This window comes from Phaseolus vulgaris, chromosome 10 (assembly GCF_000499845.2).
Source record: "Phaseolus vulgaris cultivar G19833 chromosome 10, P. vulgaris v2.0, whole genome shotgun sequence".
Classification (NCBI taxonomy): domain Eukaryota; kingdom Viridiplantae; phylum Streptophyta; class Magnoliopsida; order Fabales; family Fabaceae; genus Phaseolus; species Phaseolus vulgaris.
In genome coordinates, this window is record NC_023750.2 from 3,282,994 (window position 1) to 3,302,466 (window position 19,473).

Below are 19,473 nucleotides of genomic sequence, written 5' to 3' on the forward strand. Positions count from 1 at the left end.
AACAGTTTGAAAGTGAATAAAATCTGCATTTAATATTTTTAATAATTACAAAGAAATATGTGGACCAGTAAGAGGAAAATGATTGGGTAAGTAAAAGAATGATGTTTAATGCAAAAAGTTGTAAATAAAAGGAAGAGATGCTTTTCTTTGTTAGGAGAAATGCGTGTTGAAATGGATTGGTATGAGATTCAAGAGTGTTCCAAGGTTTTACTCAAAACAACACCAAAGAACACAACTTAAGTATGCTTCATTTTGCAGATAACATTATCTCAGTTCTTCAAGCTTTGTGGAAGAGAAACATTGCACACCACACATTTCTTCAGGTAAACACAAATCTCTTTCTTTTTTTTTTTCAATCCCTGTTTTCATATGCATGTTTCTAAACTACTAAAAGTTCTTTCAAGATCTACTCCTTTGATATGCTTTTGTTAAAAAATAACACACATTATCATATTGTTGGTGTAATTGTTTTCGACTATTTTTTCTTCTCATTTCCAACATATTTAATCATTTTTAGGAAAAATATAAACATTAACGAAGCTTTTATTTGGCCAAATTGGAGAGGAATAAGGGTTCATTATCAAAAAACATAAGGATCCAGGTAAGTACTTATGTGCTTTGCTTTTCTATGGCACTTTTTTTCACTATAATTGTGTATAACAAGAATATGTGTGTTGCAAACAAGTATTTCTTTTAAGGAAAAATAAGATTATGATTATCTAAACACGAGATAATTTCTAACAAATAATCTTATAATTCTGTTATATTATGTTAGATGCATCTTCCATGACTTTACTCCTATTTTAAATTAAAAATAAAGTAAAAGGAAGAAAAAATAACAAATGTTGAAAAGAAAGTAATAATTATTATTATTATAAAAATGATTAAAAAGAGTATAATTAGTGTTTGATATAAAACAAATAATGAATTTACTATCTCAGAAAATATAATTGATTAAGTTAATTGAGCTAGTCATTTCTCTAGTGTATTAAACCTTCTTGATTTGTATTATTTGCCAACTTTTAAATTATTTCCAAACAATTTTGGAAAATATGTTGAATTATTATTCAATAACTATCTAACACATAATGATTTTACATAATTTTGATTTTATCCCTTGCTGCACCCAACAATAATAAAAAAAAATCTTATCTCTTTGATAGTTTAGTTACGTAAATTGTAGAATTACACTAGGCTTGGTTGTAAATCATATAATTTTGCAAAAGGAGATATTGTTTATGAGTTCTCTCTTGACAACTTCCACCCATGTACTTGGTCTCTTTTTTTCTTCCTTTTTAAAGAGTTAAAATTTATTATTATTCATTTTTATTTGAGTATGTGACTATATCTAATTTCATATAATTTTTTTTTTTGTTCACATAATGATTGGATTTCACATTCACAAATCCAGTCCCGTGGTTATATATCATGTTAAACACGTAGAAAAATTTTCTTCTAAAATATATATATATATATATATATATATATATTTATATAAAAGCTATCAAGTTAACTATCACTATACAACTTGACATCTCAGTTATGCTAACAACTCAGGTAACAACAATGTCATCATATGAAAAAAAATATTATTAAAAAAAAGAAAAAAAATTTAAAAAAATATGGGGAACTAGACCAAACCCATATGTTAACAAAAATAATACATAGGTAGATTATACATATTCATAAAGAATTTTAAAATCAGACTAGATGGAAGCTTATTATACCAATACCAATGAAATGATTCTCTATGAAGAAATCCTAAATTAGCCAACTTCTCATCACACGCATTCCCTTCATGAAAAATATAAGTAATCCTAAACTTGATTTTCTCACACTAATTAAGACAATTATTCCATCGATTACGAAGCATACACGGAACATTAGTCCTAACAGTAAATGCAACACAAAACAATGCAGAATCACATTCAAGTCATACATTAGTAAGTCTCATCTTTTGAGCTTCCTCTATAGCATAACTTCATAAAACTCAGTAATCATAGTCGTCCAAACTTCAAGAAACGCAAAGAAAGCACATACTCCCAAAGAAAATACATCCACAAGTTGCAAGACCATGATCCTAACAGCCCTATCAATGTTAATTTTAATCCAATTTGGTGAAGGGAACTCCCATCTATTAGGAAGAGGACGAAAAACTTTACTAGTACGAGTATTAATATCAATAAACTTAATCACGTTGAAATCCAACCTATATTTCAAATTTCTTGAAAACCTAATATTGGATTACACCTCCCTTTTTGGGTCATGACGTTTGTAGATAATGTGATTCTGTCATATGAGTCATCAACTATAGCTCCTTGTTAACCACTCGTGCACTTCTTCCTTCCCTTGAATTTTGCATGTCTTCCATCCTTCAGTGTCCTCTCTCATAATTTTCCCCCTTCACTGCCTCTGCATATATCAAAGAGCTCTCTTCCTCCATACTTTGGCACTTCTCATCTTTTCAATACTTTTTGTATTATCTTCCACATTCTTTACCCCTTGCGGTGTTGTTGACACCTCCATACCCCTTATATACGTTACTACATTGACATGAATTTTCGTATCACCAATTCATGTATTATCAAGTTATTTTTCAAGAGTGTACGAGTTCACAACACCAACAAACCTTACAAGACCAAATCTATTTCACCATTTTTTCATTCTTCTAAATATAAACACTTCTTATAATTTCTCCATCTTCGTAAGATTCTCCACATCTCTTGCTCTCTAGAATTAGAAGGAAAGTAAGAGAAGAAGGATGGGGCTTGATCAATCAATAATCATGCATATATTATTGATGTGTTCCGTTATAAGTATTTCATGTTCATATATAATGAAAATGTATTCTAGTCTTTCTTTAAATTATTAAAAAAATTAATATTTTATGTATGGAATTTGATTTAGATGGAGAGCATTGTATCTGATTTGGCAAAGTCAAATTTGGAGAAATTGATTAATGCCATACTAGAACAATCACGTTATATTTGTTGCTTCACATGCATTACTGGGGACTTTGAAAAGGAAAGGAAAAATTTGATAGCAAAAAAGAAAACATTGGAAGAGTGTGTTAGAGTGGCAAAGAGAAGAAATGATAACATAGCAAGAGATGTCACACTTTGGCAAAACCAAGCTGAAGACCTTATTGAAGAAGACACAAAAACGAAAGTGACATGTTTTTTTGGGAGGTTTCCTAACTGCAAATGGCAATATAGTAGGGGGAAGGATTTGGAAAGCAAGACAGAGGAGATTAAAAGACTCATGGAACGCAACTTTGAAAATTTTGGAATCACTCGTGATGTTCCAGACATTGAATATCATTCTTCTCAAAATTACATTTCTTTCAAAAGTAGAAAGTTGAAATTTGAAGAACTTTTTAATGCATTGACAGATGTGAACAACTATATGATTGGATTGCAAGGGATGGGGGGAACAGGTAAAACAACATTAGCAAAAGAGATGGGTAAGGAGCTTAAGAAATCAAAATATTTTGATCAAGTCATTGATACTACAGTATCTAATACCCCTGATACAAAAAAAATTCAAGATGATATTGCAGGACCACTTGGGTTGCCATTGAACAATTGTACTGAATCAGAAAGGCCTAGAAAGTTGTGGGATAGATTGACCAATGGTGAGAAAATTCTTGTAATTCTAGATGATGTGTGGGGAGATATCAGTTTTGAAAAAATAGGTATTCCATTGAAGGGCGACCACAATGGTTGCAAAATTCTTGGAACAACCCGCGATATGAACATATGCCATAAAATGGATTGTGATAAGAAAATTCAACTTGATATCTTACCGGAGGAAGAGGGATGGATATTGTTCCAAAAGCATGCTGGTTTAAGTAATACTTCCTCTAAAAGGATTCTTAATAAAGGTCGAAAAATTTCCAAAGAATGTAAAGGATTGCCAATTGCAATTGCAGTTATTGCTGCTAGTTTAAAGGGAAAACAACGTCCAGAAGAATGGGATGTAGCCTTACAATCCTTGCAAAAGTCCATGCTCGAACGAGGTGATGATGAAAACTGGAGTCAAATTTACACATGTCTGAAGTATAGTTATGACAATATGAAGAATGAAACAGACAAGAAATTGTTCCTTTTATGTTCTGTGTTTCGAGAAGATGAAGATATATCTGAAGAACTTTTTGTCAGGCTTGCCATAGGAACGGGTCTCATTGAGAACATTGATGAAATTTCCAATTATGGTGAATGTCGTAATAAAGCTGTTGTAGCAAAATATAAACTCATAGATTCATGTTTGTTATTGCATGGAGAATTTGGAAGTGTAAAAATGCATGACTTGGTTCGTGAAGTGGCTTTATCTATAGCTAATAAGGAGATTTTGGCAGTGGATACAACTAACAATAAAGAAATGACAATGGTTGAAAAGGGAAGGAGTATTAAATATTTTTTGTTTGAAGGGAAAAGCACAGATCTTTTTTCCTTCAATTTTGATGGATCTAAACTTGATCTTCTTATTGCCTACTTAACTGCAACGGAAAATTTTGATGTGAAAGTCCCAAATTCATTCTTTGAAAATATAGCAGGACTTCGAGTTTTGTATTTATCAAACAAGTATTCAAATATAACTTTATCATTACCAAAGTCAATTCAATCATTGACAAATATCCGATCTTTATACCTTGAAGGATTCATCTTAGGTGACATCTCTATTCTTAGAATCCTAAAGGACCTTCAAACTCTCGAATTGGTTTCTTGTTCAATGGATAAATTTCCTAGAGAGATTTCAAAATTGGTAATACTTAAATTATTGAATTTGAAGTATAGTACATGTGAAAGGAAAAATTCATTTAAAGTGATTGAAAGTTTCACTTCATTGGAAGAATTGCATTTCATTGACGAAGAAGTTTCAAATATATGGCATAATGTACATCTTTCTAACTATCAAAGGTTTCATATATTGGACATGCATTCTGGATCTTTCATGTCCAATGAATTCTTTCTAAGGAATTCCCTGGATATTCACATGGCTGATAAAGTTTTTTGTGAAGAGACATTCAAAAATCTATTGCAAAAAGTTGAATGTCTTAGTTTAAGGAGCCTTCAAGGAATGTGGAAAAATCTCATACCTGAGATTATTTATATTGATGATGATGGTGAATCTAATCTATTTGAGATTATTTTCCAAAATATTCCACAACTCAAATGCCTAATCGACAATACTAATTATCGTGTACAAAATGTCTTATCCAACTTGGTTGCACTTACACTTTATGAAATGGAAAATTTGAAAGAAATATGTTGTGGATCCCTTCCCTTTGAACTTTTGAAGAGTTTAAAATCTCTCATTCTCTATGGTTGCATACATTTAGAAGGCATGGTATTTAAGAGCAATATATCTCTCTGCAATCTTATACAATTGTATATATTGAAATGTCCAATGTTAACATCTCTATTTGAGTTATCAACCACACAAAGCCTAATATTGTTGGAGATGTTGGTGATAGAGGATTGCGAACAACTGAAAAGTATAGTAAAAGATGGAAACAGAAGGAAAGAAGATTCAGGAGAAGAAATAGTTGATGCTCATAATCATAGCAAGAGTTTTACTTCAACCTTTCCATATTTAAAGACTCTTACTATCTCCAACTGTCCCCAATTACTCTTTATACTTCCAGTGGTTGTTGCTCGAAATGTTCCAAAACTTAAACATATGGATATAAGAGAGTGTAATCTGTTAAAATACGTATTTGGCCCATACCAGCATAAGCATGAAGAGGAAGATTTACATCATGAGTCAAAGGATGTCATACTCACTACTCTAAGTCAACTCTATCTAGAAAACTTGCCTAATTTTGTGAACATTTTTCCGGAATGTGATGAGTTGCACATGTCATCTTCTAGATATGAGTCAAAGGCACAAGTAGAATCAAACCCTATGAAATGTAAGATTTTACATTGGATCCATAAATATAGAAACAAATGGAGAACTGCCAAAATTCCTTCAGATTCCAAGGATCAATTACAAGATTGTTCTCTCTCAATGGTAACCTTCTTTTTATCTTACACGTGTTTCTATTTTTTATGCATATAATTTATCTTAATGTAATGGTTTATCATTTTTATATAATTATGAAAATATTTTTAGAAATAATTTAAAGTTAATTTTATATCTCCTACACATGATATTATTAACAAATGTTAAACTAATGGCCAAAATTTGAAAAAGTCACTTGTTTATTGATAAATAAATTAGTCACTTGATTAGGTAATGATTTTTCGTTGTTGTCTAAAGTTTTTTTTTTTTTTTTTGGTAGTAGGAGGAATTAAACTTTCAAGTTATTTAATTAACATAGCTAAGTGGGAGCATGTCACATTTTTTTGGCTATGGTGAATCACTTGCAGGTAAATGACTCCAGTGCAAATGATGTGATTGGACATCAAATGACTGTACATTGGAAAAACATTGCATTGAATTATATGCCTCAGACACATGTGGATTCCAAGATTTTTTTTACTCTACAAAATGTTACAGTGTTAGTAATTGAAGAATGTAAAAAAATTGAAGTAATATTTTGTGCTTCTATGCTGGAATGCTTACCATATATGCATACACTTGCCATATTTAGATGCAATGAATTAAAACAGATAATTGGTGAGGATACAAAGAATCAGACAAAGTCATTTTTTCCAAGGTTGAAAGCTCTTGTGATAGTAGGATGCAACAAGTTGAAATGTGTCTTTCCCATTTCAACTTCCAAAATGTTATCCGAGTTAGAAGTTCTGGTAATCATAAAAGCATGTATGCTAGAAGAATTATTCCAAGGAGATAGTGATCTAAGAGCTGAGATTCCAAATATGAAAATTCTAGTATTTGTTGAACTTCCAAGACTTTGCCAGGAGATTGAGTTTTTTACTGTAAAAGATTGTTGGGTGAAGAATTGTCCAAAACTTTCCTTGTCTTCATCCCTTGAAAGTTTAGAAGATATTATTAATTCTATAGAAGGTACTACATACGATACTTTTACACATTATTTATATATAAAATAATTTCTATTATTAATAAATAATTTTTAAATTGGTATCTCACTCCAGGAAAATCATTAAGTAGAAACCAATTTTAGAGACAAAAAATAATTAGTTGTTATATTGAATAAATTATATATTATTTTAAATACTAAAAAAATGATTGATAACTAGTTAGATACCAATTTAGAAACTAGTTTATAAATTGTATTAATAATATATAGAAACTATTTTATATACCAATAATTTTTTAATTTCTAAAATAGTATTTAATTTAGTTAATATAGCAACTAATTATTTTTTTCTTTAAATTTAGTTTTTATTTAATGATTTTCTTTAGTGTCGAATTAGTTATCAAAAGTTAGCTACCAACTTTAGAATTTAATTAGTTGGTAGTTAATTAGATACCAATTTAAAATTTATTTTTTAATAATAGAAAATATTTTTTATACCAATAATTTTTTTAATCTCTAAAATAGTGTTTAGTTCTATTAATATACAGTGACTAGCTAGTTATTTTTTCTCTAAAACTAGTTTATATTAATGAGTATTTTTAGTGTATGTTTAAAATTTTAACTTTAAAATTATGATTAATAAGCATACATATTTTGTATTCTTGTGAGTACTTCCTGAAGAGGGTGTTAATCTTTCCTATAGGATATTTTATATATTTATGGATTGTCATTGCGAGATTAAATGAAGCTCTTCGTGATAAGTTGTATGAATACAACCAACATGAACATGACTTTGAATCAAATGAGTTGGAGGATGTAGTGAAACAAAACAAAGAAAGAATAGAGGAAGAACAAGAAATTGTTGAAAAAGCTTCTGGTCTTGGGATACCATCAATGGCAATATCACCAACAGATACTCCACTCGATAAAAGACAGTCACTAGTAAGTTGTTTTAATATTTGGTGACTTCAGTTTTTTGTTTTATAATAATAGTAGTTCAATGAGCAATTAACATGGAAAATCTTGTTTGACAAACCAAAACAACATAATACAACAAGAAAATGATACTTCTTGCATGTAAATATTCATTCCAATACAATATGTAATGCCACTAGACTAAGAACATAAGGAGTAAAACATAATAGGAAATAAAAACAGTACACTTAACAACTTTTAGAAAATACTACAACTTATTTATATTTGCATGATATATTGCATTTGAAAGAAAGAGAAGACCAAATATCTAAAGAGAATTTCTATGTTAGAGAAAACCTTAACAAGAGTCTTTCTCCTCATTCACATGATGAGAAAAAATGTCATTCATACCAAAGTTAGAAATGTTTTCTCCTTCGTCCTTGATGTAGCAAAATACGTTTTTCGTTTTCTGATATTTTGTTTTTGTTAAGAGAATGTTGTAGTAGCTACTTTTAAGTGTAACATACATCCATAAACAACTTTATTTTATGCAATCAAACTTTCAATAATGTCCCAACCATAATAATTGTCACATTATTTAAAAGAATCAAGGCTATCACTACAAGAAAATTATGAAATAGAAACTAATTTTAGAGAAAAAATTGTTATAGTGACTAAATTAGAAACCATTTTAGAAACTTAAAAAAAAATTGGTTTCTAAATTAGTTTCTATTATTATTAAATATTTTTTAAATTGGTATCTAATTAGCTACTAAGGTTTTAACTACCAATTTTTTAGATTTTAAATTTGGTAGCAAAAACCTTAGTTGTTAATTAGATACGAATTTAGAAACCGTTTAACAATAATATAAACTAATATAGAAACCAAAAAAATTTTATTCCTAGAATGGTCTCTAATTTAGTAACTTTAGCAACTAATTTTTTTTTCTCTAAAATTAGTTTCTATTTGATGATTTTCTTATAGTGTATTATAAAAAACTTTCCAAAAAAAATTAAGGTACCATACTCAACTAAATTTTTATGAATAATATAGTTTTTCGATCTTACAATACAAATTTGATGGGTTTTTCATGGAAATTGCACCCAAATTCAAGTGAAAATATTTAATTTGAAATTTTAATACTAATTTTTGTCACTTATTTATTCTTCGTATTCCTCTAACATTGAAACATGACTCTATAATAAAACATACACTTCAATGGATATTGCTAAATTGACTTTATGAACATTAATGACCTAAAAGATGATGGTTTTATTGAATCTATGCAGGAAAATGAAGAAAGACAAATGGTCATACCTTCTTCAAATCTTAACATGGAGTCTGTTATAACAAAAGATGTTAATTATGAAGCTTTTCATGAAACATCTAACTCTGTGGCTACCCAACCTGAGAGTACTACTCCTCCAGGTTATGACTCATTCGTCTATTTATTTTCTGAAGTTACCCATTTCATCTTGTTTTCAAAACTATAATGTTTCTAGGTGATTTTATTAAAGATGATGACATACAGATTTAAAACGTAGGCCTTCTCTAAGCATAATTTTTTAATGTATTGCATTCTAATGTGTTTAATTTTTATTCAAATGTATTTTATATTTATATATTTATATTTTCTTTAGGTGATTTTTTTCTTTATCTATCTAATTTATTTGTTTTTTGAAAAAATAGATTATTTAAGACATTCATGAACTAAAATGAGACCCTACATAGATATCTTATTTCATTTATGGTAATTTGGTTTAAGAGAAAATAAATGGCAAAGTAGAAAAAGAAGTTACACTAATAAAAATAAAAATTAGTGACAAAAGTTGTTCGTCTCACAAAGTGGTGAAACAATAATCACCAAATTTTGTATTGCAATTTGTGATGAAATGTGAAGTCGTAACAAAAAGAGGTCTCAGAAAAAGTTGTGATGAAATTTTGTCCTTTTTTCTCGGTAAGGAAAAATACATAATATAATAGAATATTAGAGGTGTCTCAACCCTTATAAAAAAAATTATATATAGATATAACAAAATACTCCATTTGTAACTCTCCAAGAGTTAAACATAATTATTAGATATATAGATCACTCAGTCTAAAAATATTTCTTTATCTTTATTCACTTGTGCAGAATTACAAAATGTGTTTCATATACCCTTACCAACATGAATTTGTGTAGGCTTTAACTATATATGTTGGATTGACTCTAAAATACATGTGACAATTTCCTTATAACAAAGTTATTTTAACAAATAAGATCAACAAATGCCTCTACCTGAATAGATTTGTTGTCGTGGATCACCATATAAGAATGAAAATAATAACATGGTCTAGCTAAACATGAAACATTCATTAGCTGGTATATAAAACAGTTAAATTTCCATCCAAAATATAAGTCAAATAACATATTTATATACTCAACAATTGATTTTGAATTTGCCCTTGTTATTTATTTTATTTTATTTTATTAGCAATAACAAGTATATAAATGTGAACCACTTCAGGGGTGGATCAACCCTTATACATAAGATACATAATCCAACATCTAACAAGAACCACCAAACCAACAAGTACAGCACTGACCATACTAATCAACCTAGAATACCTCAAACGACCAATTGCATACATACCAGAGGTTCCAAACACCAACTGGAAAAAGGAACCGAAGCAGAGCAAGATTTTACCGAAATCCAAGACCAAACTTTTGTTTGCATCAAAGTACATACTTCAAACACGTCAGCCACACCCCTATTGAAAATGATAGAATTTCTGTGAATCCAGATTTCCCCCACTACCCCGACCCAAATTGTACTCCACACGTCATTAATCGAATCAGAGGACGTGTTCATCCTGAATTGAGCACAAAGTTTGACATGGGATCATTGTGAGACACGAACGACACTCCCAACCATTTAAAGCATAATCCCCAGACCCGCCAAGCAAAACAGCAGTCAAAAAACAAGTGACGGTAAGACCCTTCCTCCTTCCCACACAAACAGCACAAGGAACTCTCCATCACCTCCAAGTAGTGAATAAGGTTGAAGGTAAAACTTTACAGCTCCATAACTTACTGAAAACACCTCACCTCAAGTAAAGCCTGACTCAACTGATCCACCAAAGGCTTCTCCCAGAAAGAAATATTCTTTCCATCGCCTACTTTCCATTTGAATCCATCTTCAAAACTTCCACCCCACCCCTCCGAAGCCCAAACCTCTTTCAAGTCTTTCCACCAAAGAGAGTTCCTATTACTTTTACCTTCCTCTCTCAAACTTCTCCACCCACCATATTTAGAAACGCCACGCTTGTGGCTCCCACCAAACCTTTAATTATTTTCGATTATTATTTATACCTATTATCATTATAATTAATACTATTGCGAGTCACTAGAGAAGTAGTAACCACTAGACCAAACAAGTTCTTTGGTCATATTGCGATTTTTATTATACTTATTATTATTAATATAATTTATACTTAATAATAATAATAATATAAATTATATTCGTATTATTAATATTATATTAATATTATTCAATTATTAATATTATATTCATATTATTCATATTAATAATATTATTAATACTATTAATATTATTCATACTATTAATATTATTCAGACTATTAATATTATTCATACTATTCATATTATTCATACTATTAATAATAATAAGTATAATAAAAATCATAATGATACTAAAGAATTTGTCTGGTGTAGTGGTTAAAGTTTCTTTAGTCACTGAAGGAACTTGTGTTTGAATCCCATCCAATGTTAATATTATTTTAATTTCCACTTCATAGTGCCAAAATTACATACGAATAGAAAAGTTTGTTCTATGTACCTTATTTGTAAACTATGCCCATGCTTTCAATGACCATATCCACAACAGAGTTCCTTTTTTCCCATATGCATTTAATAACAACCATCCACATTATCTTCTAGATGATATTACCTTTATTATTGAGGTCAAATAAGCCAATAGATGTTAATCTCACCCATTTATTACAAATATTCCATGCATGGTTTCATATTTTACATTCAAAAAAATAAATGCTCAATTGATTCCTCCTCATCTGCACATAAAACACACAATTTGCTAGTTAATTAGGTCTGATATTGCCCTTTTTGACATACTCTTCACTTCCATTTTTCAAGAAAAAGTGTAAAGCATTCTAGATTACCTTTATCTTCTACATTAGTTTGAAGAAAGTATTATCATGCCCATCATAATTGCCCTGCTGACACTTATAAGTTGATCTAACAATATATGTTTCAAATTTGTATCCCTTCCGCACCCATGTTCCTTCTTCTTGCTCTCTTACTTCATTTTGTGATAATTCTCTCATAAGATGATCAACCTCGGATAATTCCCATTGAAACCACTCATGTCTCCACCTCATTTTCCATTCTCATTTATTATTGATCCATACTCTCATATCTGACACCTTAGCTGACTTATTACAATAGTTTTTATATAACCACTAGTACAAAATATCAATACGACGATCTTATATAGAGACGATTTTTACATAACCATCGTTAAAAAAAGCGCGGTGGCAAACTTGTAATTATTTTGTGTTTGCAGGCCCAAAACAACGACGGTTCGAGCATGAACCGTCGTTTTAAGTTTGATTGGGGTTTTTTAACGACGGTTCCAGCATGAACTGTCGTAATAAGTGTAACTGGGAGTTTTTTAAGTGGTAGATTTTTAAATCTCGCCTTCACTATTTTCTTTAATCCTTCATTCTTTCGTGCCTTCAATCTTCTTCACTCCTTCATTCACCCTCTCTTTTCTTCTTCCTCTCTTCATCGTCGTTCTGCCGCACCAATGTCAGCTTCGTCGCACCACCGCAAAGCACTCACCTGCAACGCTGTTGCACCTCGTGAGAGAGGCACTACGCCATTGCCTTTTTCGACAGAGCCACCGCATTGCTACAGCTCGCAACAGAACCACCACGCCGCTGCTTCCCGTGATCGCGCCACTCCGCTTCTCCCTGTTACCCGTTCTGCTTCTCGTTGTGATCGCACCGTGTCGCCAGCGACCCTTTCCTCCCTTGTGCCGCCAACGAACGCGCTCTTTTCTGCTGCCAATGATCGCATCGCGCGCCAGCACCATTATTGGTTTGTTCGCCCTCCGCGCGCAGCGTTGCCAGCAACCGCGACCAACCGCGCTAGCTACCGTGTCGTTAATATTTTTTTATACCGATGGTTCTGAAATCGTCGTTATAAACAACTTATTTATAACGACACCCGAAATAATTGCAATTCCTTAACCGTCTTTATATGATCTTTTTAACTGTCGTTAAAGAGCTTTTCTTTACTAGTGACTTAAGAAATTTATCCTTAAGAGGGATATCCCCATTCCACCTATCTTCCCAAAATTTGAATTTGTTTCCCTTTCCTATTTGCCATGATATACTTTTGTCAACCACCCAAGTTGGTTCAATGATCCAGTTATTTTCTTTAGATCTTTCCACGCCACTGATTCATTCCTACCTTAAGATTCCTCATTCAGCATCATCAAATTCCCATATTTAGATTCTAGTACATCTTTCCATTATCCATTATCTTTAGTTGCTAGTCTTCATTTTCACTTGTCTACAAGTGCATAATTAAAAAGTGTATATCCTTTAAGCCTAGCCCTATTAATACTTTTTCCCTATATATTCCCTTCTATTTCAACCAAGCTATTTTCTTTCCTTTCGAACCCATCCCCAAATTTTCTTTGTATCTTTGTAATCTCGTTTAGGCTTTTGTTTACCTCAAATAAAACATAAAAAGAATAAGGGTAGAGCAGAAATGACAAATTTAAGTATACACACTCTTTCAGAAAAAGACGATTTGTCTTCCTTTCCATTGAGAAATATGATTATAGAGAGCACTCTTCAAACCATTTTTGTCATTTGAGTCTAAGATGTTAAACTTTCCATATGTCTTCCAAAAACTTTCAAATTTGCCTTTTATTATCAAGAAAATCTCATGTGTAAGATGAATAAGTTGATCAAACCTACAAAATGACATCAGATAAACACCTTATACAAGTTTTAAATAAATATAACAAGTGATTTAGTGATGAAAAGTTATCATTGCTTACATATTTTGTGAACCTAAACGAATCCATTAATGCTCATTAGTGTCAACACTCCTAATTAGAACACACTACAAGAAAATCATGAAATAGAAACCAATTTTTAGAGACCAAAATAATTAGTTAGAATAGGAACTAAAATAGAGACCATTTTAGAAACTAACAAAAAAATTGGTTTCTAAATTAGTTTCTATTATTTTCTATTATTGTTAAATAGTTTCTAAATTGGTATCTAATTAGCAACTAAGGTTTTAGATACCAATTATTTAGTTTCTAAATTTAGTCTCTAAAACCTTGGTTGCTAATTAGATACCAATTTAGAAACTATTTAACAATAATAAAAAATAATAGAAACTAATTTAGAAACCAAATTTTTTTTTAGTTTATAAAATGGTCTCTAATTTAGTTACTATTGCAACTAATTATTTTGGTCTCTAAAAATTGGTTTCTATTTCATGATTTTCTTGTAGTGACATTTGAATCATATTGGAATGATTCTTGTAGAGAAGTCTCAACAGATACAACATCTAAGATGGAGAATGCATGATATCGTGGTTTCCTTGGTCGATTTGAATAGGAGCTTTATCTAAACAATTTGATAAATAAATCAGGATTTCAAGCAGATACGATGGTTGACTAGACACTAGTGTAAAACATTTCTTACCAAAAGAACTACAACTATAGAGAAACTAATTATTCATAATTGTCAAACATTGATTGAATGCATTTTAATACAATAAATCAACCTTGCAAGTAGTAGGAATTGTTTCATTATTATTTGTCAAATATTAATTACTGAGTAATTTTTTTATGCACAAATGAACTTCACTACATTAGGATCTTCATATTTCTTACATTTATAATATTTACAAGGCCTCTTATACTCCCTTGTCCAAGTTGTTTGCATCATTTGTTTAATGCAAACTAATAAAATTTCTTAATTTCAACAATAAACTTTTCACTAATACTTCCATTCACATATACTATATTATTTGTTCAAGAACATCCATGTCTTTTGCATCGAACAAGCTCGCTTAAACATGGACACATAAACATGCGTTTAACAAAAGCTTCAACATGTATTTTTAAGGGGTATTATTCACATGCTTAAGCGTGCAAATCACTTTTTAATTTTTTTACCGTCACATAACTTCAATACCTTTCAAGTTTACTCACTTAAAAAGAACTATCTCTCCACTTAAGCACCCTCACATAGTTGTTGGGAGTTAAAACATATTAAATAATTCGCTTTAGCATATAATTAGCATATAAATATTTTTGTCACTAATATTTATACATTAGCATTTGTTACAAAATTTTAATTTATTATTATAAAACTAGTACTTTACATGCACGGAATTTTAAAAAAAATATTAATTATAATTATTTAATCAGAATCACAATTGTCATTACATAGCACCATATTAGTTTTGTCAGTAGTTAATAAGAATTCAAAATAGTGCAAAGAAAATTATTGTAATAAAGTATATGTAAAAATATAATGAAAAATGATATAGTAACAAATCAAATTGAGAAGCCACAGACACAATAAGTATAAACTCATTAGAGTATATTAATAAATATATTATAATTTTAATTTAAAAATTATGCAATTGATATAAATAAATAAAAACATTAACAAATATAATAATAACTACTTTTTAGTAGTGTAAATGAAAGAGAGAGAAAATAGACAAAGAAAAGTGTGTTTATAATCAAAATAAAAAATATATGATTCAAATGTAAAACATAAAGTACAAACAAGTTGTGATTATTTAATTTTAAATTTTATATTATTATGTTATTTATTTATATTATTAAACAAAATTTAAAGAAGTAGAACTCAAATCCATATAAGATTTTCACAAATCTTCTCATTTTTACTAAAAGTTTTTTTTTTTTTTAGTTTTCACACATGTTAGTCCTATATCCAACATCTTCTATTTTCTTATTTTTACTATTTTTTATTTTCATTTCCTTCTTCATCTCTCTACTCTACCCTACCGCCAAACATAACCTTAAAGTTGATTTTCAGGTAAAAGTTGTGTCACCCTACGTTTAAGTATTTCAAAAAAGTTATTTCACTTATAAGCTATTTTTACTTGACTCAAATAGACCTATTTAATAAATATATTATACACATCTTTCAGTGTTGTGAGTTACTTTCTGAAGGGTGTTTAATGTATATTATAGGGTCTGAAGTGACAAATCAGTGTATAAAGAACATATCACAGGAGACACTGGATGATCTTGGTGAAGACTCTAAAGGCAGAAAGATTAGCAATCATAATTTAATGGCAAAAGCCACTGAAGACTTTCCAATTGGGACTAAAGCTCAAGTAGCATCAGGGAGTGAGTTGACTTCATCACAGGTCAATACAAATCAATGTATTTCAGTTAACATATTTAAATGCTATATACATGAAACAAATTCGAATGTTAGTGTAAGGTTTTCTTGGTTTGCACTTGATTAATGTTGAAGTTAATTGCATATGTTTATTGCACCAACAATAACTACTAAGACAAAACAACAGTTCTTGTATAAATCTTCCTTGAAACAAAGTGACAATATTAGACTCGTGTGTAATAAGAAAAATACTGTACAAAATCGAATACTACTTTGAATGACTTCTAGAAAGATAATTCAAATTATATACATTTTCAAATTATGCAGTGTCTTGAAGAAATAGTAGACCAAAGTAATCAAGAGGGTTCCATATCTGAAAAATCCTCAAAAGAAACACTTTCCAGTTATCCAAAAACAAGGGAAACACCACGTGAACCAGTTTTAACTCCACCACAACAGGCATTCTCCAGTTATTTTTATTTTCCTTTTCACCATATAGTCCACAATTTAATATCCTTTTCAATTTGTACAGGAAATCAAGAGAAGTTGTGAAGAAGGAACTACTTCAAAATTTGCTGAAACAATAGCATCGTCCACTGGTTCAAAATCAGTTAGTTCATTATTTTTGGTCCATTTGTTAATTCTAATTTAGTAAAATACACATACATACATAGGTTTATTTTATACAATCAAGTTTTGAAACAAGTCCTTATGCTTAAAAGTAACGCTGCATGTCTTTTATTCATTAACTGTCATGTATTTTGGGCTTAAATGAATCAAGGTTCAAACCATATTTAGGAAGGAACATCTAAACTGAAACATGTAATGAATTGTTGTGTTTAATCTGATTTGGCACCTCAAAAGCATGAAATGAATATGGTGACATGATGACCTTCAACTTACAGATGGCATATTGTTTAATTGAATCTATGTAGGAACATGGTGCAGGTCAAATATCCCTACCTTCTTTTTCAACTCTTAATAAAGAACTTGCTAGCACTAAAGATGTTGGTGTTGGAGACGTTCAAAAAGCTTCTAGCTCTAGGATTGCCCTTTTTGAGACTAAAAATTCTCTAGGTTAAGACTCTTGTATTTATAAATTCTTTTTTCAGACACATGAGTTTTTCCATTTGAAGGTGTTGTTAGTGTTTTATCTTATGAGACATGCCTAATTATGCTTCACTAGCATTCCTTTCATCTCCATTTAAAGGTATTTTTCATTTAATTGTATGGATTTATGTCTGTTTAGATGCTTGAAACTTTTTCATTAAATTTCAGAGAACCTTTCCAAGATCTCTGAAGATTCAAGTTTCACTTTTGTTATCACAAGGGAGCTTGAGAGACTGGTCTCTAATAAGCATTTGGCTTTGGAGAATATGTCTTTGTTGGCTGATTTTCTTGTGAAACATCCTTCAGTTGGTTTGACAGACAATACACTGAGTGATAGATACAAGGGTTTTGCTTACACTTGCCTAGCTGAGCTTTTGAAATTCCTCCAAACTCATAGTGTGTTGGATGTGTTGGGGTCAAGCCACTCTGAATTTGTGGAGCTATTGAAAGATGTGCGTAGGTTTTCTTTTGATAGGGTTTGGTTGGATGGTGTTGAAAGGCGTGCCTTGTTTCCTGGGTTACTACTGTCTGAAGATGCATTACAAAAAGTGTCACACTCAAAGCTTACTTTGATTCAACATTTAGAAGATGTTAAGGATCAATTGGAGTTGAGCATCACTCAACAAGAGGAACAAGTCCTACAAGTCAAAGCCACTTTGAGCACCCCACTTGGCTATTAGATGATTGCTTGTCTTATCTTTCTCCATTGTTGAATCTTGCTTGTGTTTAAACTCTGCTCTGTTTTTTCTTTTCCAAGACTTCTCATAATTCCCAAATAAAAGGAACTAAACCATCGGTTTATTTGTGTATTTTACTTCAAATACATCATGAATTTACTCCAAATAGTGTTCAATGTTTATTATATCCTTAATATCATAATATTTTTTGTTTATTTTAATTTTAAGAGAAGGAAAACTTGTTACACCATGGTACAACAACATCAATAGGCCCAAACGTCAAATTAATCAACCTAAATGGATGGAAAACTTCTTAGTTTAGTGGGCTTGCGTGACAGTTTACTTATGGCTTCTTCTTCTTGCACCCCATGTTTTTCTTCCTGCACCCTCACAATTTTAAATATCTCAAAAATTAACCTTTGACCTATAATTTGAAAAGGGGCATCACGTTGGACTTCCTTTGTCACTATTCATCTTCATCATTGAATATCAACCGTTGGTGAAGGGTTTTTGTAGTTGTTCGAGGCAAGGTGGAGGAGTACGCTATGTTGCCGAAGTGTTGTTTGGGTTGTAGAGGTAAGAGTTAAGTTTTTTTTAGGAGCATGGTGGTTATGGAGATTTTGGGGTTATTGGGTATCGGGATCTGGTAATGTATTACGGATTCATGAATTCGGAATTGCTTAAATTATGTTTTCTGGATGAGGGGGTGTTCTGGAAGCAAATTTTGCATAAATTGTTGATTTCTAGATTGCTAAATCTGAAAACCTAATTCTTTTGCGGATTGGTGAATTCGGAATTTTTTTTTTTTTAATTATGGATTTCTGAATCCAGAATGCATATTTCTATTACGGATTGCTAAATCCGGAATGTTTTTTTTGAATGATGGATTTCTGAATGTGGAATGTATATTTTGAATTATGGATTGGTGGATCCGAAAGTTTACTGAAAATGTCAATCCGAAATTTTTCTGGATTCCATAATCCGGAATATAAAAAAATAAATATAGTTTAAGTGCATTTTGGGGTTTTTAAAAAATAATAGGGATAATATGATCTTTGCATGATATTGTGGGGTGCAGGATGAAAAATGTAGGGGTGCAGGAAGAAACTGACTTTACTTATTTGCTTTCAGTTTTTAAATGTAATGTTTCTTAAAAGTGTAAGGCCCATTGGCCTAAGCAGATCCTATTTTAGGATTGTTCCCTTCATGAATACACAAAGAAAAATTTAATTATCCTAGAAATCCTTAGTGTTTAGGTTTTAGTGTGAATGTAGAAAAAGCCTAGCATTGATGCTTTAACTATTTTTCCTTAGTGTTTCACAACATCCAAGACCGTCTTTTTACCATTCAAGTCCAGCTAGATGAAAGCCAAAACCACCAGACCACTA

The 19,473-nt window shown here is 30.6% G+C and overlaps 1 protein-coding gene across 1 annotated transcript; it reads left to right on the forward strand.

The window, feature by feature from the left end:
- The first annotated feature begins 122 nt into the window (after nt 1-122).
- On the forward strand, nt 123-18,239 carry LOC137819548 (uncharacterized). Its single transcript, XM_068623429.1, has 11 exons — nt 123-323; nt 518-601; nt 2,908-6,015; nt 6,375-6,975; nt 7,653-7,891; nt 9,155-9,293; nt 16,145-16,323; nt 16,626-16,757; nt 16,831-16,908; nt 17,234-17,375; nt 17,577-18,239. The coding sequence occupies exons 3-11, from the start codon at nt 2,908-2,910 to the stop codon at nt 18,086-18,088; spliced, it is 5,130 nt and encodes a 1,709-aa protein (XP_068479530.1). The 5' UTR covers nt 123-323; nt 518-601; the 3' UTR covers nt 18,089-18,239.
- The last annotated feature ends 1,234 nt before the right edge of the window (nt 18,240-19,473 follow it).